Here is a 26,478-nt window from a genome sequence, read left to right on the forward strand (position 1 = left end):
CCCCCGCGGAATGCCCCGCCGCGCTCCCCCCGCCGCCCCTTACCAGGTGCCGCCCGAAGCATGTGCTTGGGTGCCTGGAGCCGGCCCTGGGTCTGGGGTTCCATCCACCAGCCCTTGACAGCCGGGGTCCCGGCCACCGGCCCTGCTCAGCCCGCTGCCGGCCCAGGGTTCCGTCCATCCAGGCCGACGGCGGGCTGAGCGGGGCCGGTGTCCGGGACCCCGGCTGGCAGCAGAGTGCCACTAAAAATCAGCTCACGTGCCGCCTTTGGCACGCGTGCTGCTGGTTGCCGACCCCTGATTTAAACCCTTCTCTTACAGTAGTGTCTAGGGGCCAGGACCCCATTGTGCTAGATGCTAAACAAACATATAAAGACAACCTAGTCCCTGTCCCAAGAAGCTTGCAATGTATGTATCCGCTAACATGTGAACAATAGGACAGGAAATTAACAATACTGAATGCAGAATACTAAATACAGGGAATTCCCCGACTGGAATCTACACCCTTACTCTTGCAAAGGATGCTGGGGGATCTTCTATGATCACAAGGTGTCAGGACCAAACCTCAGTTTTATCTCACTCCACAAGAGTGCACTAGCAGCAGGGTGCCCCCAAAGGCAATACAAGAAGACTGGATCAATCAGGGTATATGTCTGCAGTGTAAGCCTGGACTCAGACTCGTGTTCAAACCCAAACCCCCATTCTGTCCACACCCAAATCCGTTTGACTCAAGTCAGTAAGCCCTCAGGACCTGCACCCTATGGGCAACTGGAGGGGGGGAGGCAAGCCCAAGTCCCACTGGGACTCTGATTCATACTATCATTTTGCAGTGTGGATGCAGTTTAAATGATTCACTGTGTTATCATCAGCTGACTCACCGTCCTGATTGCTGGACTCTGTGGACTCACACTCTTGAATGGACGTGCCTTGTTCAGAATGGGAGTTCTTGACCTGATCATAGCTCAGTGGTGTTGCCTGCAGGGCCAGTCCTTTTTAGAGCTGGGTAAGCATTGTGGTACACTAACGTGTCACACTTTTGCTGCCGCTACCCACTGTATCATCGAAAATGCTTCTCAAATTTGTCTTTTCTTAGTTTGCTAGTTTGGCTGCAGCTTTCTGATTATGAATTATATCAGCATTCTCTAGCTTACAAATGACAAGAAGTGAATAAGATACTATTATAATTATTTCAAACACTTGAGGTAAAAATATTGACTCTCTTTTTTCCTTTATTTTTAGTTATTAGGGTAATTATTCAAAGTATTTTTCTGTGCAATACAGACCATCAAGAAACGTAATGATTCTCTAGGGAAGGTGAGTTGAGCTACAAGGTCTTCTCCAACCACAAATCCCTATGAACAAACCACGCCAGAGTGGTACTGAGCTGTTAAAACTGGTTATTTGTAACTGAGAATTCTCAAGAAAAAAAAATGACAAGACATTAATGTTACCCGTTTAAATCTTTTAGGAAGCAGTGGTATAATTGAGATGCTCTAAGTATGGCCTAATTAGATTGAGTCATCTCACTGGGCATTCATCCTCCAAATATATTTTACAGAATGAACTGAAAGTACAAGATTTGGACACAGCTCTCCAACCCAGCACCAACGTTAGGAAAACAGGTTTTGGTTTTTATCTTTTATACGGTTCAATCTAACTAGTCAGACTACAACACAAGAGGAACCACACTACAAGCAAAGGGAGGAGTTGGAAAAAGTAAACCCAGATTTATTTTTTTGGTGTGTGGGGAGGAGGGGGCGGAGTTTTAGAAGTCCTCTTGTTAAGAGAGTAAAGGATTCTTTGGTCTCCATTCCCTGCATTAATCACATAGGTACTCTAAACAGGGGCCTCTCTTTTCCTCTAAACATGACAGCCCTGATTACGGTTTGGCTGCATAAAGCTGGTAAAGCAAAACAAAAACATTTCATGGTCCATAACATTCCTGGCTCCCCTTCAAGGTATTGGCAGCCCTTCCATTCTAGGGCTGTTTCTTTGAGCTGCTCTGTCTGTTAATCTGGTTTCTCTCAGCTTTTACACTTACACAAGTCAAACTAGTCAAGTACAAATTGCCTTTCATGTTAATTATTTAAAATAACTTCAGGTGATAGTGGCTGGTATCATCTAAAGATCAGGTCAGTTCATCACAACAAACCTGAGTGGGATCCGCTTGATTACATGGCCTAGATCAGAGGGCTTTCTGAACAGTTTTCAGCTGAAAGCCCTCTCTCAGATGGACTCATTCATTAGCTGCTCATTAGTCTTTTGCATTGTACAACTCCTAAATACAAGAGGGGTCCATCATACTAAACAATGTGCACAGTGTGATGTTCATAGCAGACAGAGATGTTAGATAAAAACATAAAATACTACTTCTGCAAGGGTGCGACACAACACTACTTCCTCACTTCAAATCCAGAAGCCTAACCAGAGGCAAATTCTAATTGCACCTAAGGAGAGGGCCCAGACTAGCTCTCTCTTCCCTGGCCTGCACCCAGCCCCACATACTCCCCCCCGTTCCCTCACACCCAGCCCTGAGCTCCCCTCCCCTGCTGCTCCCCCATACCCAGCCCTGAGTTGTCTCATGCTGCCCATGCCCAGTCCCTCATTCTTCCCCCACATTGCCCTCCACCCAGCTCCAAGCTCCACCTCCTGCACTCAGACCCAACGTCTCAATGCCCCACACCCAGTCCTGTGCTCTTACCCCCCGACACACATTGCCCTGTACCTGCTTTGAGCTCTGCCCCCCGCACCCAACCCTGTGGTCTGCCCACCCCACACCAGTTTAAGGGTAAGATTCTTAGGCACCTCATATGAGCAGCTCTTTGCAAACTCATTAAAAACAAAAACCACAAAATTGGTATTTTCCCTCTGGGTTCCCCCTCTCCTTTTACTTACTTACTTACTCTCTCTCCTCTCACACACACACACACACACACACACACACACACACACACACACACACGGAGTCTGTGGCACAAGTTAATTAATAAGACCTAAACTACTTTATTTGCAAAACAAATATCTTTGAGTTCAGCAACTTACTGCTACAGTACCTTTAAGAGGTTTAGACTAAAACAAGTTCATTGATAAAAAATTTAAAGGCGCAAATATGGACCTTAATAGCCTACAAGTATGGTGGTTTTACACTTCAAAGATATGATCCACACCAATCTATCACACACAATGGAACATATCTCTTCATTATCTTTATAATAGGGATGTGTATGGCTCTTTATCGGTACAGATTAGCACAAGTTTCCTGACCAAAGGAGCTTGTAATCTAATTTGTAAAGATAATTCAAGAAGTCAAGACATAAGTGGAGGGAGGGTTAATGCGGGTGACAAGGACTGAGGGAGAAGAGGGGCTTGTAGAGGCATGTTAGATTTAATTTTAGCAGTCTTGTGCAGGAAATTTGTGTTGTACTTATCTATCAGGTGCCCCATTCACAGCTCTGATCCTATGTGCAACATGTATTACCCAACACATACGAAATACAAATTCGACCAATGTACATAATTAAAACCCTCCCTAGCTTAACAAAACAGATGCTGTCATCAGCCACTCAGTGCCCCCATCCAGCACAAGTCTGGGAAAATAGATAAGCTTTGTAACTAGACCCCCAACAGGGGCTCTGGGAAACCAAGAGGGGAAGTGACTCCCTGAATTGAGGTCCCTTCACTGAAATTGCCCTGCAGACTATGGGGATGTGTCCTATGTTCTCTGCATGTAGGCTGTTAAATTCTGCACTTTCCAAACCTCCTAACCATTCCTCGTCCAGCAGATCTCTACCAGAAAGAGGCTCCCATCTGTGATATACACAGATTTGTGAGGGTTCCTAAGACAACGTGTATAGAGTGTGTCCTTCAACCAGACAAAAATCATTTGTTCTTTCCTTCCCTTCCCATCCCAAGAGATTTCTCTCAGCCAAGCAGAACTGCTCATTGGAGGAGCTGCACTCACAGTACAGTAATCTAGTGAGGTGCAGCATCGTGATCCGAGACCTGTCTTGAGGCAAAGAAAATAGAATTAGGAACATCCAAGTATATCAAGAAGCCTCAAAAACTCCTGCTGAGCCACCATCTTTCTAGAGGAGATTGTATAACTGGATTCAAAGAGTTAAATTGACCCTGATCCTGGAACCCTCATTGACCTAAGCCCTCTCACTGAAGCCAATGGGATTAGGATCACGAATAGGGACTCTCACATAAGGATCAGAAGATCAGTCTGACTGGAAGCAGAAAGGGGTCTTGTAAAAAAATATTTTCACGTTTTGTCTCAGAGACTATTTGTGGTTTCTTGGTTCATGGTGTTAAATTTCTGACGTTACCCAGAACCCAGCTCTGGAATCCCCTTGTAAGCAAACACCCTGGTATTATGAGTGAGATAAGAACAAAAGAGAAATCAGCTTTGCGATTGCTGTTAAAAAGAGACAGGGTTCTTCTCCCTCAGACACATGATAGCTCAATGGGCCAAGTGTCAGCAAGAGAAAGCTGCAGAGGACTAACTGCGTAATTTCCAGCAGAATGCATTTCATACAGAGTACTCACATTAGAGAATTTGTAAGAGAAGAAAAATTATATGCAGTATATATATTAAAATCAGGGGTAAAATGTATTACTTGGAAGCCACAGCTTTAAGGAACCAAATTAAGTCTTAAACTGAGTCTTTAAGTACTCTCACACACGTGTTATTTATCTATCTGTATTTTACACATGCAAAAACTGTTCATAGAACATTATTTCACTTGCAAAGTTAAGCACTCAAAAGTTCAGAAATGGCAGAATTAAGTTTTCCTGTGCAACCTTAATTCGGCCCCTTTGTGCCCCTGTATTAATTACCAGCGAGCCCCACATCAGCCCTGGGAAGGAGGAGAGGGTGTAACATATTCTTGGAGCTGCCCCACCCCAATCTAGATCTGCGGGGATGGGGAGAAGAACCCCAGGAGCTGCAAGAAGTGAAGAGGTGGGGCTGGGGGCAGAACTGATTTGGAGGTAGGCAGAGCATAATTAATTGCTGGGCTGGGCTGGAAGGTGGAAGTTCTGGACTATCAGACAGCCAGGAGACCGCAATAAATTTGGGAGAGTTGGCAACACTAATTGTCCCTCTTCCCCACCAAATACACAGAGTGGGCAGGGACAGTTAAAAGTCAAATATAAAGACGAAACCAGGAAGGCACAAAAATAATTGGGGGGGAAAAAGTGTCATGATTTTTTGGGTTCTGACTCATGATTTTTGAGCTTTTGGGGTTGCCAAGACTTGTCACTGTTCAATAATGACCAACAGACTTTAACCACTAGACAATGCTTCCTTCCATACCATGCACCTCTATCAGCGAGCAATGCTCAGCAGGTCCAGATATCGCATTGAAGAGTGCCCCTGTGCCCAAATTCAGGTGTACAGCTCTCCTTGTAATTCAAGTCTCCACAGGTTTAAGTTTTTCCTCAATAGACAATTCCCAACCATGCTCAACTGCCCTCATTATTTCATAATAAAAAAATGTTGTGAATTATAAAACTAACCCAAGAAATCTTATTTCGCTGGTTTCTCAAACTGTAGACAACTATTTTTCAATTAGTTTGTTTGTCTTAAGTGCACCCAGTTTAAGACCTTAACAACTACTTTTCAGACTAAGGATTATATTTTTGGCCAAGATCATAAATCCCTAATGAAAATGCTGACAGACCTTTCATTATAAGTGCAACTCACTCACATCAGAGACCAATGACCTGTTGGATGTCAGCACGGTATTTGAAGAGAATGAAATAGTCATGTGTACAAAGTTGCTACACTATGATGCTGTAATAGACTCTAAATGGCCTGGCTTCAAGAGTACGCTATATATAACCAGCTTTAAGGCAACACTGCTGAAACAGTAAAGTGACACTGCTGACATCCCTGTAAAAATTAGCCAATTATTAGAACAAGAGGGAGCCCATGATGTGTGAGAGATGGCGGTGTGGGGAAGCTGACTGAATGGATTTTAGTTGCAAAACTGAATGTGCTACATACATAGGTCAGTGCAGTCTGCAGAGACAATAATGTCAATATTGTGAAGATGAGGTAAAACTATTGTAATATGGCAAAGCATATGGGCAGGTGGTGGAGTGGGGGTAACATATTGCAGGAAGATGTACGACATCCAAAACAGATACTTGGACTTTGCTATATTTATGCATCAAATCAGCTATAATGCAGAGCAGGGAACTGGACAGCTTTGGCTGGAAACACACAACTTGTTTTATTGTTGAACAGCTCGAACCAAGAGAAGAGTTTGGAGTTGTTTAGTTACATATAAAATTATAAAATATCATCCTTATAATGTAATCGTATATATGTTTAAAAGGTGGTTAATGTAACTGTATCCTTCTGGGGGAAAGAACGGAAACTAAAAACAAACAAGCTAAAAAACAAACCAAGAGCCTTGCAATGCACACAGTTATGAGCTGCTGAGCCCACAGTGGTGGCTTCCAGAACACAAAATAGTCCTTCCAAAAATCCATTGAGAGAAGATAAAAGGAAACTGTCAACAATAATTGGACTAAATCAAAGCCCAGAATAAGACCCAATAAAAAAAGCAATGAAAACATGTTCAGTGAGGTAAAGGAATTTGGTTCTCTCTCTCTCTGTAGCTTTGTTTTCATTTCATTTTCCTTCACTCACTTTACTCTAATAAGCCCTAATGAGTGCCTCTGTCCAGAGTTTCTGCATTGCTATGGAAAGCTTTGAACTTCCCTCACAAGTAGATAGAAGCTGCCCTTAAAATGCGCTCTGTAGTCCTCAATGATGCTATTTGCAAAGCAATGAGCGGACAACAGGCCACTTCAAACCCATTAGACACTTGAGAATCACAACCCCACAGGGAGATAGAGCTAACTGGGTTTAGCTTCAGTTCATGTCCTGCTGGTCTTGACAAAGGGAGCCTCTTGCTGACTGTTGTAGCAAGGGCTATTACCAGAGAAAGACAGCTAACTGTTTGCATGGAAGGGCACTAAAAATACTCAAGCTAAATGCAATCCACACTTGATCAAGCAAACCAGATTGGCTCTTCCCCAAGGACAAAACAAAGGAGTGATTTTTAAAAAGCAGTGTTTGAGAGAGAGTATTCAAATCACAGGATTAAATCATCAGGTTATCGCTGTAATAATAATATTGCACTGAACGGGGAGAAAGTTGCTCATTGAGGCTTACGTAGGGGCTGAAAGTTCTCAAAAGCTAAAGGTTTTATTAAACAAGAGAGGGCTATTTATGAAAACCCAAAGTCAGTCTCATTCCTCAAGTTTAAAAAGAAGTTCCAATTAAACCAGAGAATTTAAGTCACATTCTGTGGACCTTTAGAAAGCCCTTAGGAAGAAAACCACGATACAGGATGGACATCAAGAATCAAACGCCCTATCTCAAAAGAAACCACAGCATACAAAATCTGTCTGTAATTATCTGTGGTCTGTCCAATATATCACCCACCAGGACTGCATGCACTTTTGCCAGGATACAAGCCCCTACTGGATGTCTGTCCCACATTACACTATTAGGACAGTGCCTCTTGTTTGAGTCCATATAGGAATGTCCCAAATTTGTTAATTACCTGAATAAAGCATAGATATAGCTACTGGATCGGTCTGAATTCCATCACAGCAGCACAGCCGGAAAGGCAGTTTCTCAAACCACACATCTTAGAACGGGGGGGACGGGGAGCGGGGAATTGATCACCTTCTGTACAGGTACCCTGCACTATTCACCACACCACTCCTCCCAAAAGCACGCACTACACCTAATTCCACCTGATGAGGCAGCTCATCTAATGGCTGTTTTCATACAAGTTGACAGTAACTGCCATTAGCCAATAGGACAGACTTCAGTCTCTTAAGAAGAGATGTTCAACTCCCATTCATTACATTTCCTCATCAAGGCCCAATATGTGCACTCATGCACATGCTAATCTTTAAGAGTGTGTTTTGTTCCATTGACTTCAGTGGATCTGGGACTATGCAGGTGCTAAGGTTAAACATGCATGTAAGTGTCTGCAGGATAGGGACCCAAGAGTGTCCCTGTGTGCAGCACAAGTACTATACAACCAATTTAAGATGAATGGGATGCAGAGCATATAAAAGTCACCGTACCAATTACTCAGAGAGAGTGTCTGAATCCAAGAGAATCTGTTCAACATCTCCGGGGGCAGCAAACTCACCCAGGCTCTTCAATCATTCTTATCAGCCAAGCCACACAAACCGGCTAGATCCTTCCCTACGCAGCATGTGGGCAATCCATCTCGATTGCCCTGGAGTGCTGCTAGGGAGCGCTTGTAGTCACTGTGCACAAACAGGGCAGTACAGAGAGAAAAATACACACCCAAATAAAGTTTGTCTGGAAATAACCATTTCCGGACGAATATGCTTTGCTGGTAGACATGTTCTAGTTATTTTTTTAAAGCCTGCCCACAGATATACAGATGGTTGGGAATTCTTTATTATAATTATTATAGTATAATTATTATTCATTTTTTTTAAATGATTGACTCTAAGGCATATTTTAGAAATGAAGTAGCCTGAGAGGGTGGGAAAGGATGCTATTTTATGGCAGTTAGGAGAACTGATGGTCTGAACCTGAGAACTCCCCACCACCAATTATCTGTGGGGCACACCTGGCCCTTCATTACATAGCTGAAAACAATACAAACTGGTGATAAAAAACAAAAAACAAACAAAAAAAACCCCATACAGATCGCAATCCTGAAGGGACTATTTCCAATTGTGCTGTGCCTATAGTTTGAAACAATGGAAAGGTGTCTGTCAGATGGATGCGATCAGATCGAAGTCAGGCTCATGCGTAGACTTTAGATTCCCCACCCCATCCCCACATCACAAAGCACATTCTCCCCTCTCAAGAACTCATGTCTGGGTAGTTATGCGTCAGATGGGCCAGATCCCACATTTGTTGTGCATCCTGAAATCCCAGTGAAGTAAGTGGGAGTTTGGGGTGTGAAAGGAACAAAGTCCCTACAAGCATCTCTACCTGTTGTTTCTTAATTAGCATGGAAAATATGTCATTTTGTTTTCAAATATTCCTTTACTGAAATGTATCTACCAAGGAATAGCACACGAATTTCACCTACATTTAGCAGAGCTACCTGACAAAAATGGGTTGATAAACTTTACTCCCTGCAGTTTCACTGACTCAAGAAAGCTACCTATGTGGGTAAGAACTACAGAACTGGGAGCAAAGGAAGAACAATGAAAGGAGTAGCCTATATTATTCAATTGCATCTAGCCAATGATTTGGGTTAGGGTTTTGGTTTTTTTTTAAATCCATGTCACTATTTCAGCCTATTTTTCTAATATTTTAACATAAGAGCCAGCTGCTGCTCAGCAAAAGCCAAGCTTTTTTTAGTGTCTTCAAAATAAAATTATTAAAATGTTGTGCACAAAAGGGAAGCACATGAATATTAGCAAAGCATTTAAAACAAAACAAAAAAAACCCACCCACCAACTAGCCAACCCACAAGATTTACCCAAAATTTAGCATGGCCAATGTGCCTTGGGAAGCCGTCAGAAAAAGATTTTGTCCCGCCAATTAACCGCTATGTCTACAACTCTGACACTTGTATTAAGAGGATGATTATTGACTTTTTTAAACAGCAACATACCCCCACTGCTTCTGAGAAACAATCCCACAACTTCATTCCCTCACCTTGCAGAGAGAAAACCACCATCAAACATAAATATCAGAGCAAGAACCAAACATTTTTGCTACTGTTTCCAGAAACTTTTGGCTTAATATTCAGACAAAAAAATTCTTGACAGCAAGATATACGAGACTGAGGAACAGGATCCCCCAAAGGACGGGAGGAAGGGAGCAGCAGCAGGTCCATTAATTGAGTCTTCTAATACTACATTGGACAGGACAATACAGCAGTGTAGCATGGGAGATAATCCCTCCACTGCCAGGGAAATGGTCTGACTGATTTACTGCTGTGTGTATTACTTGTGTAAAACCAACAGCGTGCTTGGTGTGCTCTCCTCAGTTCTTTACATCTGTCTTCCAAGGGTTTGATCCGGCAAGATGCTGAGTCCTCTGGCCCTGATCCAGCATAGCACTTAAGCATCCAAGTAGTCCCATTGACTTCAATGGGACTATACTCAAGTGCTTCAAGTAAAATCCATGCTTTGCTGGAACGGGGCCGGGGCACTTGGCATTTTGCAGGATCTCGCCCTAAGCATCTAGATGGCAATGAATCTTGCATGCATCCGACGAAGTGGGTATTCACCCACGAAAGCTCATGCTCCACTACGTCTGTTAGTCTATAAGGTGCCACAGGACTCTTTGCTGCTTTTACAGATCCAGACTAACACGGCCACCCCTTTGAAAAATGAATATTTGTGATCATCAGGCAAATACGAGCCCATTATCTCCAGGAATTAAGCTTCTAAAGAAAACTTTAGTTCTGTCAACTTCAAACCAAACAAACAAACAATTGTGCCTGAAAATGTTTTCCCTCTTAATATTTATTATTCGAGGTAGCATCTGGAGGGCCCAATTAGGGATCAAGGTCCCACTGTGCTACACACTAGTCACACAAATAATAAGACAGCCCCTTCCCGTAAGAGCTTACAATCTAATTAGTTGGTACAAGTAACTCCTAAAAGTGATTGCAACTGTAAGTGACCAGGAGAGAATATTTCTTTCCCTCTCTCCCTGGCCCTCATTTTTCAGTTTGATTAGTCTGTGCATATGTCAGCAGAGTGAGCCAGGTTTTGCACTGTGCTCTGACCACTTTCCATCATGCCATGATGCAAAGAAGCCCTAATGTTGGCACTGTGGGTCCTGGGAGGATCTCCCAATACAGAGGAATCCTCCAGTTGTGTAAAGCCACTGTAGTGGCACTTACGGTACCTCCTTCCATGCTGCCAGCATAGGGAGCCTGGCCTGGGTCTCTATACACGTCACTGATCCCTGACTGACCCATTGTTCCCTTACCTGCTACACGGCTGGCCCAAGATCAAGAGTAAAGGTGGCTGGATGCTACTTTGTACCCCTTCTCTTGGGTTGTGCTGTGCACTCTTTGGCCCCAACCCAGGTTGCAAGCCAATACGGTCAGCTTCACCAGTCACTTTCCCCTTTTTTTATGTGGGTTTTCACAAAGGAACAGTGAAGAGGAGAAGATTTAAAGTTAGGAAAATAAAACCACATTTGATAGGGCAATTCAGCACCTGAGACCTCCTTCAACTCATTTTTCAAAACTGATGAGACTTCAAGTGAGCCTTGAATTTCCAAAAGCCCGTTTAACAGTCATACGCAGGGACTTCTGGAGCTTAACTCATCTACTGCAGGGATGAAATTAAAGAAGCACATTGTATTTCTGTATGTTGCCAAATGCTAATGCTGAGGGATAGCTTCTATCTCATGCAGGGAAAAGACTGACTATGACAAACATATAAGAACAGGTGGACGTTTAATTAGGTCATTGAAACAGTTTGATTGTCACTTGCAAGGATGTAGTAATGTGAGTTATTGTGCTCGCTGAATTCCTCCATGCTGGAGTGGATGGCAGATATAAATAGGTTATAGCGACATATATGAGACGTGCCCCTGGTTGAAAGGTTCTGTGATTTTTTTGTAGTCACATTTAGTGGGGGTGGGAAGATTACTGCATCTTGCGGGAAAACCATGAGTTTTTAGAAAATAATTCTGACATGTCCACGTTTCATTTGTCACACTAGGTCTGATCCAATTTTTTTAAAACCCTCCATAGTTAAGCCCTGGAACAGGTTAGCAAGAGAGACTCTGGAATTCCCAAACACCTGTCAAGGATGCTCTAGTTTACTTGGCCCTGCCTCAGTGCCATGGCTGGGGGAGGCGGGGACTGGACCACATGATCTCTCAAGGTCCCCTCCAGACCTACATTTCTATCATTCTATGATCTTCATGACAGCTTCATAGGTTGGTAGAGGCAGCAGTAGCAACTCACCTACTTTCTGAGCTAGTACATTGTTGCTACATTTTAGCCCCTCTTGAAGAGTTAGCAACTGGAGAGTCACCAAAATATTTAGTTAGGACATCAGCAATCAAGCGAGGGACCCATCCTCTTCTCCTACTTTTCCATGCACTGTATTGCCAGCAGGACCTGTCACTCAAAGAACAGCTTACCTTAACGTACACACATGGAAAGGTCACTTCAATTGTATGCCGTCTTAGGGCACAACAGGAGACCCAGCACAGAGCCTACGACAGGCTCCTTTTCCACTGCCAGGTTGAAATACCAGGCTCCTCTGCAGCCATTTCTGGCATCCTGGTGCCAGGCAGAAAGCCTTGGGGGGAGGGAGGGTACCAGGGCCGGCTCTAGCTTTTTTGCCGCCCCAAGCAAAAAAAAAAAAAAAAAACCCGGCAGCCGCAGGGAGTGTGTAGAGGGCGGTCAAGGCAGCTCGCAGCCCGCTCGCAGCCGGGCGAGAGGGGCTCCCCCCTCCAGCCTTGGGGTGCCTCTTCCGGCCGGGCAGGCGGAGCCCCCGGGGGCTGTAGGAGGTGCGGCTCAGCTGCTCCTTTAAAGGCGGCTCGGCCGGGCCGGGCTCAGAGCGGCGCGGGAGGCGGAGGCCGGTGCAGGCGGCGGGGAGTGGCACATCCCGGGGAGCCCGGCGGCACAGTGAGCGTCAGAGCTCGCTAGTTCCTGCCCCCCAGGCCGGGTCCGTGCCCCTGCAGGGCTGGGCTGGGACTGACGGAGTCGGCCGGGGGCTCCGGAGCTGCGGACCGGGCTGCCAAAGCAAAAAAAAGAACCACGGCAGGGCGGCCGGAATGTGCTGCCCCAAGATTGGCCGGAATGCTGTCCCTTACAATGTGCCGCCCCAGGCATGTGCTTTCTCGTCTAGTGCCTGGAACCGGCCCTAGGCGGTACACAATACTGCTGAACTTGCCTCTCTGAACACTTCAGAATCACTGTAACTGACAACCCCTCCAGATAATGCCTCAATACTTTTGAATTAGCTTTCTGATGTTGAAAATATTGTCCTCCCTAGCCAGATTGGCTTCATATGAACTAGTAAGGAAGAATGTTCATGCAAGCCACAAGATAAAAGAGGTGGGTGGGGGGGGGGAGGGAGCTTATCAGGGGCAAATGCATTCTCTTCCCAAAGGCCTTCTGGCAGAGTTAAGTTGGCAATTGCTCGGTGTATCAGACCCAAGCAGCCATTTTAGATAATTTCATCACTCCTGAAATGCTTGCTTGGGTAAGGGTAGCTTGATGGCTCTATTTATAGACTGTCAGAGAGCACATTTCTGTCTGTTTTAGACTTCAAATTAAACGGTGGGAGGGGTCGGTGGGTGGCCACTGCAGACCCTCAAAGGAGCAGGGTTTCCAGACAGGCTATAAAGATTCTCAGCGTAAACTGAGCAATTATGGCTTCAGCTCAGACCATTCAAGCCTTTGGTAAAGGAGAGTCTTGCATCGTGGCTTTTAGGGATAAGTCCTGACCACCCAGATAAACTTCTCCAACTCCCTGAAGGAATTCAAGTGCCCGCTCTTGTGGATCTTCCCCTAGTTTTGCTCATAAAACAAAAATCAGGGCAGTCACAAACAAATGAAAGTTGGCTTACACAGTACAGACCCCCCCAGAGCTTGGTCTCCAATGCTCAGGAGATGCTAGGGGCCACACTTCTCACACCAAAAGAAGCTGGGAAAAGAATGTTTCAGTGGAAAACTTCCATCAGGAAGTAAGTGGCACAGGAACATTTTTTCTGCTCGTTGCCGAATTGTATAGCTGTAGAGAGAGCATAATGAAGGGAACTAAGCATGGGACCAAAAGCCAGGAACTCCCAGTCTCCATCTCTGCAACAGACTCACTGTATGATTCTGGACAAATCGTTGTGCGGCTCCATCTATGCTGAGAATTTAACTACACTATCTGAGCCGCTTTCAAGTTCTAAGAACGAGTCTGGCAGAACTATCTATGCTTGATTTGACTGGCCAGCCAGGGGTGGCGAAACACTGTGATAAATTCATATTTGAGCCATTTCATGTTTCTAAAATGGTTTATCACAGCACATCCCTATCCACACTGGTCAGCCAAACAACACCTAACCCAGACCTGAAGAACAGCGCTGTGTAAGCTCGAAAGCTTCTCCACTCCACCAACAGAAGTTGATCCAATAAGGGATATTACTTCACCCACCTTGTCTCTCAAACAACACTTAAGTCCTTTTAGCTGGAATCATCTTTAACCAGTTACATAACTCAGTTAAAATCCTATTATGGCACAGTTTATTCCCAACAGTGAGTCTTAGACTATGTCGACTCTACCGCAGCAAGTCAACCTATGCTATGCAGCTCCAGCTACGTTATTCACGTAGCTGGAGTTGACGTACCTTATGTCGAGTTACCGCGGGGTAGTACACCGCAGGGGGCCAACGGGAGAAACTCTCCCATTGACTTACCTTACTCTTCTCGTTGGGGGTAGAGTACAGGGGTTGACTGAAGAGCAATCTGCTGTCGATTTGGCGGGTCTTCACTAGACCCGTTAAATCAACCACCGGAGGATCAACCTCAGAGCGTCGATCCCGGCTGTAGTGTAGATGTAGCCTTAGGCTATGTCTACACTACAGACCTTACAGTGGCACAGCTGTACTGCTGCAGCTGCGGCACTGTAAGGTCTCCTGTGTAGCTCCTCTATGCCGACGGGAGAAAGCTCTCCTGATGGCATAATTAAACCACCCCCAATAAATGTCGGCAGCAGAGCGTCCTCTGCCAACATAGCACTGTCCCCACCAGTGCTTTTGTCAGTGCAACCTATATTGATCAGGGGTGTGTTTTTTTACACACTCCTGACTGACAAAAGTTTGGCTGACAAAAGTGCTAGTGTAGACAAAACCACACTGTCAGGATTACTCCCAAAAGTGAAATGGTGATTGTAATGCTTACCTACCTCTCGGGGGGAGGGGGTGTTATTGAGATTAGCAAGTTAGAGGTTTGAAGATGTAAAGTATTAGGTGGTAAGTGTTCATATTCCTAGACCTTAGAAGGATCTTTTCCTTTACAGAAAATGCTCAGTAGCAAGAACCAACTCTGATTCTCTAGCACAAAATTGTTCTGGAAAACAAACCAACAGCAAACCCGGCATCTACCTGGCACCATTGTATCTGTAGCTCTGGCAAGATCAGAGCTTAATTCTTCAGCACAAGGCAAGCCTCTATGTCTTTGATAAGAGCAATGAAGATATTTCTGGATTCTTTAAAACTTACACTGCACTAAACCCAGTAACCTTACAGTCCTTACAAGAAAGAGATATGGCCTTATTATCTTAAAGCAACAGAAACAAACAAACAAACAAACCAATACAAGATGTATTGGTCTGGGTGCAGCAACACACCTGGGCAAGAGATGAGAATTTATTAATGGCCCAGGATTTCTTGCATCCTAAACTGAAGGCAAATTGAACAGTTTAACCCACTGGATTCTAGAAACAGTAAATCCTCACTGTGCAACTCCTGCTGCTGAATAATCCATAGGTTGGTAGTGGCAGCAGCAGCTTTTTTCACCTATTTTCTGAGCTGGTACATTTTTGCCGCGCTGGAAAGGAGTTAGTGGCATGAGTCACTGGGGGTCCCCAGAATGTCAGTTAGGAAAATGGCTATCAAAGAAAGCAGATTCCTCTGTCTGACGGGGGTTGGGGGTGCAGAATGTAATTAATATAAATCTAATCATGCTTCAGCTCACATTTGGTTTTGACATGACTCAGGTCACCTCCTAACCCCTTAGTACGGCACACCAAGCATCAGGTGATGATGCTCATTATGCGGTGCAGTTCTAGCAGCCTGCTGTTTCTTGGTGGCGCAGCTATCGCTGCAGGAATGCTGCCAAAAGTAGCTGACTGGCCAAAATCATTTTCACACAGGGCTTGTGCTAAAAACTGCTTCTCTCAACACTGCATGCATGATAAGATCAACCTAAAGTACATTTAAACGCATTCTAATCCCATTATACACACAGGACTGATCAGAAATGATAGCATGATTGACTCGCTGAGATGGCATAAAGATACAGTAGTTGCCAAACCATACGTAATCTACTTTCAATAATTCCCACTCATTCAGGGGAGCATTCAGACAGAATTCAAATAAGAGGGGGAAGGACACTGAGGGGAAGCCAGTGGGAAATTCCTAGACAAATCAACACACACACAAAACCAACCATCAGTCTAGTTTCATGAGTCTAATCTTTGGAAACCCAGAACCGATGAGGTCTACATCAAGAGTATCTGGGTGTAGTTAACTAATTTCATGCCTCAAGACAAAGATAAAGTTACATACAGATTCTTACAGAGGCCATGGGCATCATGTTTATTTTTATAGTTTTCATTACTCACAAAACAGCTTTGGGAGCCTTAAGAAAAATGTTAGAAGTCTTCTCCCATTGATGTCATTGTTTTTAATTAGTTCATGTTTGTTGAAGTGCTCTGGAGATGAATAGCACTATGAAAGGGCCCGCTATTACTCTACTGTTCTGGACCTTCGTATTTGGTAAACTCTGGAACTGTGTCCTGCTCCCAATTCACATCAACAGGAGTTTTGCCCTGGGACTTCAACTGGACCAGGTTCAGGCCCATTGTTTTATTTTGGTGTGTTTAAGAGAGCTGAAAACTAAGGCGACATGACTTTGATTCCCTCCTTGGTCACACACCGGTGTCATTGCGGTCAGTACCACTCTGGAACTAGTATTTGTAGCCCGCTCACAGCTGCTGAGCAACCAGAAGAGAGCACCCACCCATAACATATTCAAAGGCCCACAAGAGACATTAACATCATTACTAGAAGACAGACACAGATTTTTTTAGAATCCAGAGGACATGCCTCACTGAACTAATAATTGCAGGAATTTTGGGGAACCCCTATCTGAGAGCAGCCATTTCAATTCTCAATCAGTCACTATCCCATTCGATGGAAGCTGCATTTCTTTCCTTCTGCCAGCCAAAGATCATCTCCCTCTGCATGCCCCTTTAATGTGGTTCTCTCTCACTCTCCCCACCAGATCCCCCAGAACAGGAGTGAAGCAGCAGTAAAAGCAGCATCAGGCACTGCCAAAGATACCCCTCAGGGTGGAAGAATCACATTAGTGCAGTGAGGGAAATCTCAGCAGGCAGCATTGAGACCCCTGGGGCTGCAGTAATAGTGAGACCACTCTGTGGGGCACAGATCAAGCACATCACTGATACAGAGCAAACATCATTAACTAATTCACTTGCTTCTGTGGGGAAAGCTTCCATGATTAGTGGATTCCTGTTAGCGGCAAGGGTCACAGATGCTACAGTGATGGAGGTCACTTACAAACATTACAGAAAGCAATAGCAGTTGCTCCATAGCAGAGGTTGCAACCGTTTATGGTACCTACCTAACTCAGACAATTTGGCACTGAATGCGTTAACAGCCCAGCCCTCTGTGTATATCTTTAAATGCAACACTAGAGTGACCCTGTTTCATCTGAGGGAGTGGATCATGGCCTTGGAGATTAGAATCTTTTTAAGGAGTTTTAGGGGATCACTAACTACTACAGGTAGGTCATGGGAAAGCCAAGTCAGACGTTGCAGTACACATGTGGTGCACAGATACCATTCCAGATGCCCTTTGAGGTCTTTCATCACGACCCAAAGGGAGTTAGGGAGAGCAGTGGGGTCACTGTCTGGACACAGCCATCAGAGGGACACCACTGGCAATACTGTTAGCAGCATTTTTGAGCTGTAAATGTTGCTTTGTTACATGAAGTTGCTAACAGATCTGTGATGGGGTTATATTAACCAGGCCCAAGGTTATCAAATCAAAGATAGATTGCCTGAGAGTAGGCTTCTAAACAGATGGCCTGATTTTTCAAACATGTCACACGCCCAGCAGCTCCTATATACGAGCTTAATGTTAGGCCCTCATTTGTGAAAATCTTGGCCTAAGTGCTACTGTGCAGGAAAAAAACTGATTTAATAAAACCTGCTAGTTAACATGACTATGATTTGCCTAACGCTCCAGTGGGCAAAGGAGGAATGGGAAGATGAACCTTGCTGAAACGAAGAGTGAGGTACAGGGAGATGCCAAGACATGGATGAAATTGCTGTAGAGAGGAATAATACAAAAAAAGTGGAGTTTTAAAAAACAAGATTTATTGGGGGATAATCTGTGTGTTTTTTTCTAACTGGGGAATTAATAAGAACAAATACTGTGTTTTGTTAGGGATCATTACTCTGCTCTAGAGAAATCAATCTCACAGAATGGAAAAAAAATCTTAGTGTCTTAGACATTCAAGTTTACCAGTACTGAAAAAGACAACAAAGGAGCATAGGACCCCATGAATTGTAAGGGTAAATGAAAGATTTTTCTTCCATTTGATGCACCATTCATTATTTTTACTATGTCCATTTAAGTGATCAAAAATGAGGATTTTGAAACCCACAAGGATACATCTTTCATATACACAGCCCAGGAAAGATATTAGAAGCCTGGTGTTGCAGAACATAGATAAACAGAGACCCTGCTAGTTAAAATTCAATTCAATCTGCAAACTCAGCAGTAATCATCTTGCCCCCTGTTGGGTAAAGTCTGTCAGTGGTCAACACTAAAAAATGAGATGAGCCCCATTACCTTTGAACTCTGCTAATTAGGGAAATTCCATTTCAATATTTACATGGGGAAGACAACCCAGAGGGCTCAGATAGCAAGAGATGTTTGAAGACCCCACTCACAATAAAAATGATGATTTTACTGGCCAGGTATTTCAACAAGTTGGGAGCCATAAGATCTACTGGTACACTTAACTGTTTCACAACCTGAAATATGTTCTGTACAGCCAAATCCTAGCCCTTAAGGGTATATCAACACTGCAGTAGAAGACCCATGGCTGGCCCACGTCAGCAGACTCAGGCTGCGGGGCTATAAAACTGCAATGTAGATGTTCGGGCTCAAGTCTCAATGCCTACACTGCAACTTTATATTCCCAAGCCCCGTGAGCCCAAGTCTGCTGACATGGGACAGCCGTGGGTCTTCTATTGCAGTGTTGACATACCCTAACAGGCTTAGGTATGATAGCTGGGATTTCTGAAGTTGCCTGAGAGAACTGAGCATCCAAATCCCACTGAATTCAGTGAGAGTTAAGTGCCAGGCTTCCTTTGGCTCCTAGAAAAATCCCAGAAATGTTTGAAGGGAAAGTACAGGCTATTAAGTTGCTCTGCAACAGGGAAAAATAGTATGGGGCCACTGAGCCTGCAGAGGTGTATTAAAATTCACCTAATCTCCTTTCCCAGGCACACACGGTTCCATTTCTAGACAATTAAAACCATCTGCTCTCCTGCAGGTATGAAGCACCATTCCGCTATTTTTGTGGCTAAGACATTATTAGGAAATACTTGTCATGTATTAATTTGATGTTCCAATCACTTACACTGAACGTTTTATGCAGTTTGTTATACACACACAAAAATCCAACATTAATTCAAGGTGAAGACTAGAAAATTTTATCATACAGAAATCAGGAAATTCTGAGTTAAGGTTTTTTCTCTGTATTTCTGCCTGTTTGAATGTATCGATGACAGAACTGTTGTGTGACTGTGGAACGAACAATAGATAGGCTCTTCTTACACTGCAGAGAGGCATGAGTGAATCAAAACAAAGCTGATACATATCAGACAGTCACCAAAACTCATCATTGTTTGATGGCTGTTGGGCATGAGTTGGAGATCTCAATCCAGTGTCTAATGGAGCAGCATCAACACCAAAAGAAACTAGTGAAACAGGCACCTTCGTCTCAGAGGTCAAAGAATGATAGGCTTTGAGGTGGTGGGGACAACTCTCTTACACCTACGGCTGCCCAGTCACAACAGATTGGAGCACGCCAACAGGGGGAAACTTGCACAGAGATTCTGGGTAAGTGTGGGAGAGAAGGTGGTTCAGGGGAAGTGTGCTGAGAGACATAGCAAATGAGGTGGTGTACAAAAGCCACTTCATGGATGCCCCTGACCTTCAATGGATCTCAGAGGATCTGCCAGATTTGGGAGCAGACCTAGTCCATGGAAGGCACCTTCCTCCCCGTCTCCAAGAGAGCAGTCAGAGGGGAACTTGTTGAGGGGGATGCTTGCAGGAATTTCCTCCATCACGGCCCAACTTTCATTTCTTCTACTGACAGTAACCGGAAACAACATATAGATGTCTGCTTTGTACTTCTGCCAGCAAAGCAGCTGTCGTCTTCTACACCTGCTGCACTCAAGGCCCTGTCTAAACTACATACGAGGTGACCATTTGCGGGTTTCTTAAATCCACACATTTAAAAGGAAGTACTCGCATGGTTCTAAGATGATCTAACATCTCAAGCTCCTAGGGCTCCTTTACCACCGATTGGAAGACTGCAGAAAAATTTCTCATAAGGCAAATATTACATTTATAAGGGGTCTTTCAGGCAAAATATTTCAAAGCACTGTGGATGAAAATACAATAGAAAGCCTCTTTAATAAGAAAAAAAAAATCAGCCACAGGTTTCACAACTGTTAGTGAGCAAAGCAGAGGGTTTTCATTTTGCTTTTATCTGTCTCCAAAGGCCCATCGGTTGAAAAGCTATTAGGAGTTCCACCACTTGAGTGCCTTTTAAGCAAGTGTTCTTGCACCTGCTGAAGTTTATCTAATAGAGGCCACATGAGGATCAAGCCAGAAAAAGAAAAACTGGTACAGAGGAGTTAAAGGCCTCTGCAAATTATAGTGGGCATGAGTCAGAGAATGCCAGTAAATCTTCAAACTGAGGTGGTGCTTCACAGGGAGTTGACGTAAGGAGGTGGTTGTTACTAGTTCTGGTCTGAATACAAACAGCTGTATCCAAAGCCACAGAATAGTTGGAGACATTGAAAAATGAAAGGTCATAGTAGCGACACAAAGCCAAGATAGAAAACAAGCACTACCATTACTATTCACACCGCACTGAACTTGGCCAGTGAGGGGTACCGCCCCGAGGGTACCAAACACTGGAACTTGTGCAACCACCTTCTCACACTAAGGTCATGGAGCTGAACAAGTTATGGAGAAACTTCTAGCCCAAACATTTAGGCAATTTTTGTTGTTGTTGTTGTTGTAGAAATGAAAACACAATGTATATTAAGTTGGATTTTCATGAAGTTCTGCAAACACGCAGACCTTGCAGGGAGCTAGGGAATGCACCTGATTTTAGCATCATAGACTTGAGCCAAGGTTTTTCATGAGCTACTTTTCCTTGTCATTCTCATTTTGTTTCTATGGCATTCATGAAATAATATGGGCTCCCTCTGGTGGCCAATGATACCTCTATGGACAATAACAAAAGAGTCTCTCAGTGGATCAACTGTCTACTTTCTATTTCACAACAGAGTCAACTGAAATCCTGCTGGGGTTCTTCTATTTATTAAGAATTCTATTGACCCCCCACCCCCAAAACAATAGAATTAGAGTCACTCATTCCTACCATTTTTAAATTTTTTTTTAAATCAGTACTGAGAGCTGATCACATAAAACAAGCCAAGTTATTAAAAACACAAAAGCAATTAAGCCATATGAAAATATCTAGAAAAATATCAGCCATTTGGTCAACAAAGCACAATTAGTGCTTAACTGGTGTCCTATCCCACCATTCAACCCTTATTTGGGGCTCCTGCATGTGACTTTATGATATCTAGGACAAGGGTCAAATTAGCTTTGAGTCTCATTTAACTTGATGGTTTATCATGGTTAACCCCTTTCTTCAGGAGATTGTTTTTCCAGCTCTCACATCTTTATATGTGGCTGAACTGTTCTTTTTCCCTAGCCTGCCCGGTTTCCCTTAGGAAGTGTTTTGAAATCAAGCAATAGCGTCCCAGTCTGATAATGAAGGCATGGAGGACAGCAAGAAAAGCTCTCTTTGTATAGAAGATGCAAAGAAGAAGAGAGTTACATGAAACACAAACGTATACCAAACATAGCAAATAAAGTTACAAAAGCTAGCACAAGTATTGCTTTAAAACCAAATACGGATCCAAATAAAAGGAAGGATCACCTTACGTTAGCTTATGTTCTGGAGAGGGTGAAATTAAGCCTATGAACTTGAATCTCTCCTGTGACTGAGTTCCACTCAGTTCTGGCTTGTTGGCCCCAACGAGAGTTGGAGCAGCTTCCAGGCAACTTTAACTTGCACCACTGACCAAGGGTCCTTAATTGACCCTGTAGAAGTGGAGGATTGCCCTAGTTCAGTCCCCCAACTCCAATCACCTGTGCCAAGGACTAATGGGGCTGGCAAGACCCAGCACACCCGCACCAGCTCCCCTCCTACAGGGGAATCCTCTACTGGCCAGTGGCAGTCAGTTTCTGGCCCCTTTGCACCTCCTGACTGGTGCAGAAAGGCCAGATCTGAGTACAGATTTTGGCCTTAGCTTTCTAACGATGTGACATATCCCTGCGGTTCCAGATGACTTCAATGACAGTTGCAGGTGATCAGCACTGTTGGGATCAGAGTATTTAACTAGGGGTCAGAGGGGAATTCAATATTCCTCAGCAAAGAATATTGGAGGAAAGGCTGCTACGACAAATAAAAAAAAACTGTCAGCTGAATTTTGGACAAACTGAAACATCTTCAGTTTTATGTAAGGGGACGCGTGGTCACCCCCACCGACTTAATGAAGCCCTCATCTCTCTGGAGGAAGAGTACTACGCAGGTACAAATATTATTACTGATTGATGGGAGTCAGGATTGGTAGCAAGTTCAAAGTAACTGTGTATCACCAGTCGCCTCATAAAAGCTTTTCTTCTTCCTTTTTCCTTACAAATTACTCTACTCTGATTGCAACAAGTATTTCACCAACAAATCCATAGGCCCTTTAACAGAGTGGTGGCTCACCCATGCAACAAAAGAGACTCTTGGATCTCAGTTGCCTATTGTACTTAAAATGCTTTTTCAGTGCTTAGCACTTAAATCAGCAGGCATCCGTACCCTCCTGATTGCAAGTACTCTGGTTAACAAATTTTGTGGCTCGAGACCTCGATCCTGCAGTGAGCAGTGTGCACCCAGAGCCCCACTGACTTGGCCAGCTTCGGTCCCAAGGCAATAATTTGCCTTGTCAGGGGTAGGAATGCACAGAACAGAGATGAAGAGCATCAGGTCAGCTATTGTTAGTTGGGAACACCAAGGGAATAAAGTTAATTTTCCCTCCTCTGAGCCAAAATGTGCATGAGAAAAATAAAAGGCCTTTCTTCCAGACTTTCCCTGACATTCTGATATGGGCTGAAATAACCCTTATTTATTTCTCAACTAATCTAGTCTGGTTGCAAGACAATCAGCCCAGACATGGAGCATAAAGGCCATTCACGTTAGCTAACCACTAGCAAATAAATTAAATAAAATTACTACAATTGCATTAATGCATTTAAAAGAACCATGAGTCAAATATTTTATAGGCTATTATGCATAATTTTAAGGCTTAACATCAAAAGGAAAAAACACCACCATTTTTGTTTCATGAGTAAGGAATAATGCTGGGAGCCAGACTGTGATAGTTTTCATGTCCAATATGTTGGGAAAATCCCAGAATACATTTATCATCTATTGTGTTTCCAAATGCTGGAACTTTCAGCTTTTTATACAAAAGTAATTTCATCTTAATCAGTGCTGTTTAGGTAGACTTTGATTTCTGTACAAGATTAAAATACTCTCATATGGAAGCTTTTGACCTCAAATGTTAAAATTATCTCTCCGTGCACAATGTACAGACAGCCCTGCATACCGTACGGTTTCCATATTGTTCTAAAGAGGTTACAGTCAATGTTGATTATAGTCAATAATGATTGAATAAACATTTTAAAGAAAATTTAGCACTTCCGTGCATTTTCCATCATCAAACATTGTGCAATCTAGCTCATCTTCACAACAAATCTGTGCAAAAAAAAAAAAAAAATTATGATTCACCCTCTGGAGCATTTCTAACTATTTACTATAACAGCTGAATATTTTGAGTGTATTTGTGTAAATGTGATTCCCACGCAGACTAATTGAAGATGTTTATTGTTTCTAAAGAGGGTGCTCTTTCAAAACAAAACAGGAAGATCTTGATTGTCTAGGAAGTTCATTAAACTGTGTGAGGGAATTTAAAAGTCAATGAGAGTTTTCATATGCAGAGCAATACTGGAGAAGCCACTCTAGCATCTTAAAAGGAAGTGGTGATACAGCTTTTAATTATCACACTGATGTTTAAACTGCAGAGGTTTTTATATGTCTTTTTCTGAATGCCTTTCAGTGGACTGTGTAGGGCACACAGGTCAGTAGATATGTTAGAGTAAAACAGTTATTTAATAGTGCACACGGCTCCCCCACTCAAGCCCCAAACACCAAACACACAAATGCAAGCCAGGGAAAATTAATCCAGTTGATCAGAAGGGGGCACTTCATCTTTGGAGGTATTTAAACTTGTTAGCATATTCCATTTAATACAAAGGAGCAGCTAAAAGAAAGAAGAGGAATGTGGGTAGTATTAATGCAGTAAGACTGTCAACAATTTACCAACAGTCAAACTTTGGTGGGAATGGTATAAGTAAGATGTCACTGTTCCACATACCTGGTGGGCAGACACATTCAGATGGAGCCTCTCGCACTGTCCGCAGCTTGGCTAATCCTTCGCCCAGTTTCTGTCCAGAGGGAGAGGGGGGGAAAAAAGATATTTAGAGAATAAATGTATACTCACTGTATGCGTACAAAGGGCCAAATTACAAAACAAATCCTCTTCATGCTATGGACAAATAACTCCACTCCATTTTCGTCAGTCCAGTTTAACAATAGCTTCTTCTAAAATAACACACAAGATGTTTAAAATTGGTCAGTCTGCCACCCTTACTCATGGAGAGTAAAACCTTTCCCCTTGGAAAGCAAAGAAGTTACTTGCCAAATAAGATACTACTCAAGCATGGCAGAATCTGGCCCAGAGATATTACAATTACTTTATCTAAGACAGTTCTCTCCCCCCCCAGCAGATCCAATGCAGGGTGATAACAGTGCAGTGAGGTTTAAGTTGTAAAGGTGATGCTCTCAGCCTGTTGTGCTACTCAATCTCTAGCACCTCTTGTAGGATGACTGGAAGAGTGACTTATTTGCCCCAAGAGGGGCACCTTTGCAAGGCAAGCACAAAACTGCTTCAAGGGATTGGGTTTCATAGGAGTTAAGGGCCAAGAATGCCACACGGAATTATCCCCACATCTTTTCATAGGCTTAAAAAAAATAAAAAGGGTGAACAATATATCATAGAATAATAGAAATGTACGGCTGGAAGCAACCTCAAGAAGTCATCAAGTCCAGCCCCCTGCACTGTGGCAGGACCAAGGAAACCTAGGCCATGCCTTACAGGCATTTGTCCAACTTGTTTTTAGACGCTACCAATGATGGGCACTCCATGATCTCCCCTGGAAGCTTATTCCAGAGCTTAACTACCCTTATAGTTAGAAAGCTTTTCCTAATATCTAACTTAAATCTCCCTTGCTGCAGAGTAAGCCCATTACTTTTTGTCCCACCTTCAGCGGACATGGAAAACAATCGATCACCGTCCTCTTTATACGAGCCCTTGCTGGGGCATGCGCAGGAATTTAAATTTGACCGCTTTTGGAGGGACATGTTCCGTGCCCTCGCTGCGGCCCCGGGGCCAGAGGAGCTCTGTGCCCGGCTGCAGCCCTGGAGGAGTTATGCCCCCGCCAATCATTGGGGTGGGACCATGCCCCTGCTTGCCCCCGTCCCCTTGTGCACGCCCCTGAGCCCTTAACATATTAGGAGACTGTTATCAGGTCTCCTGAGTCTTCTTCTCACGACTAAACAGGCCCAGTTTTTTCAACCTTTCCATATAGGTCAGGTTTTCTAAACATTTAATCATTTTTGTTGCTCTCCCCTGGACTCTTTCCAATTCGTCCACATCCTTCCTAAAATGTGGTGCCCAGAACTGGACACAATACTCCAGCTGGGGCCTCATCAGTGCCATGTAGAGTGGGACAATTACCTCCCGTGTCTTACATACAAGAGTCCTGTTAATATACCCCAGAATCACATTAGCCTTTTTTTGCAGCTGCATCACATTGACAAGTCATGTTCAGTTTATGGTCCACTATAACCTCCAGAGCCTTTTCAGCAGTACTACCACCTAGCCAGTTATTCCCCATGGTGTAGTTGTGCACTTGATTCTTCCTTCCTAAGTGATGTACTTTGCACTTGTCTTTATTAAATTCCATCTTGTTGAATTGAGACCAATTCCCCAATTTGTCGAGGTCATTTTCAGGGCCGGCTTTAGGTTTTTTGCCGCCTGAAGAAAAAAAATTTTGGCTGCCCCCTGTCCCAGCCCTGGGCTCCTCGCCGCACCCCCCTGCCACCCCAGCTCTGGGCTCTCCCCCCCCCGACCTGCACCCCCCTGCCGCCCCAGCCCTGGGCTCTCCCCCCCCAACCCGCACCCCCCTGCCGCCCCAGCCCTGGGCTCCCGCACCCCCCCACCGCCCCAGCCCTGGGCTCTCCC

At 44.0% G+C, this 26,478-nt stretch overlaps 1 protein-coding gene across 1 annotated transcript in view; it reads right to left on the reverse strand.

The window, feature by feature from the left end:
- COL23A1 (collagen type XXIII alpha 1 chain) overlaps positions 1–26,478 on the reverse strand; it is a 327,340-nt gene that overhangs the window by 283,258 nt on the left and 17,604 nt on the right. Inside the window, exon 2 of the mRNA XM_026659403.2 lies at positions 24,550–24,619. Coding sequence (XP_026515188.1) covers positions 24,550–24,619 — 70 coding nt within the window. The remainder of the gene's footprint in view (positions 1–24,549; positions 24,620–26,478) is intronic.

Source organism: Terrapene carolina, unplaced genomic scaffold (genome assembly GCF_002925995.2).
Source record: "Terrapene carolina triunguis isolate 2854851 unplaced genomic scaffold, T_m_triunguis-2.0 Scaffold629, whole genome shotgun sequence".
NCBI lineage: Eukaryota > Metazoa > Chordata > Testudines > Emydidae > Terrapene > Terrapene triunguis.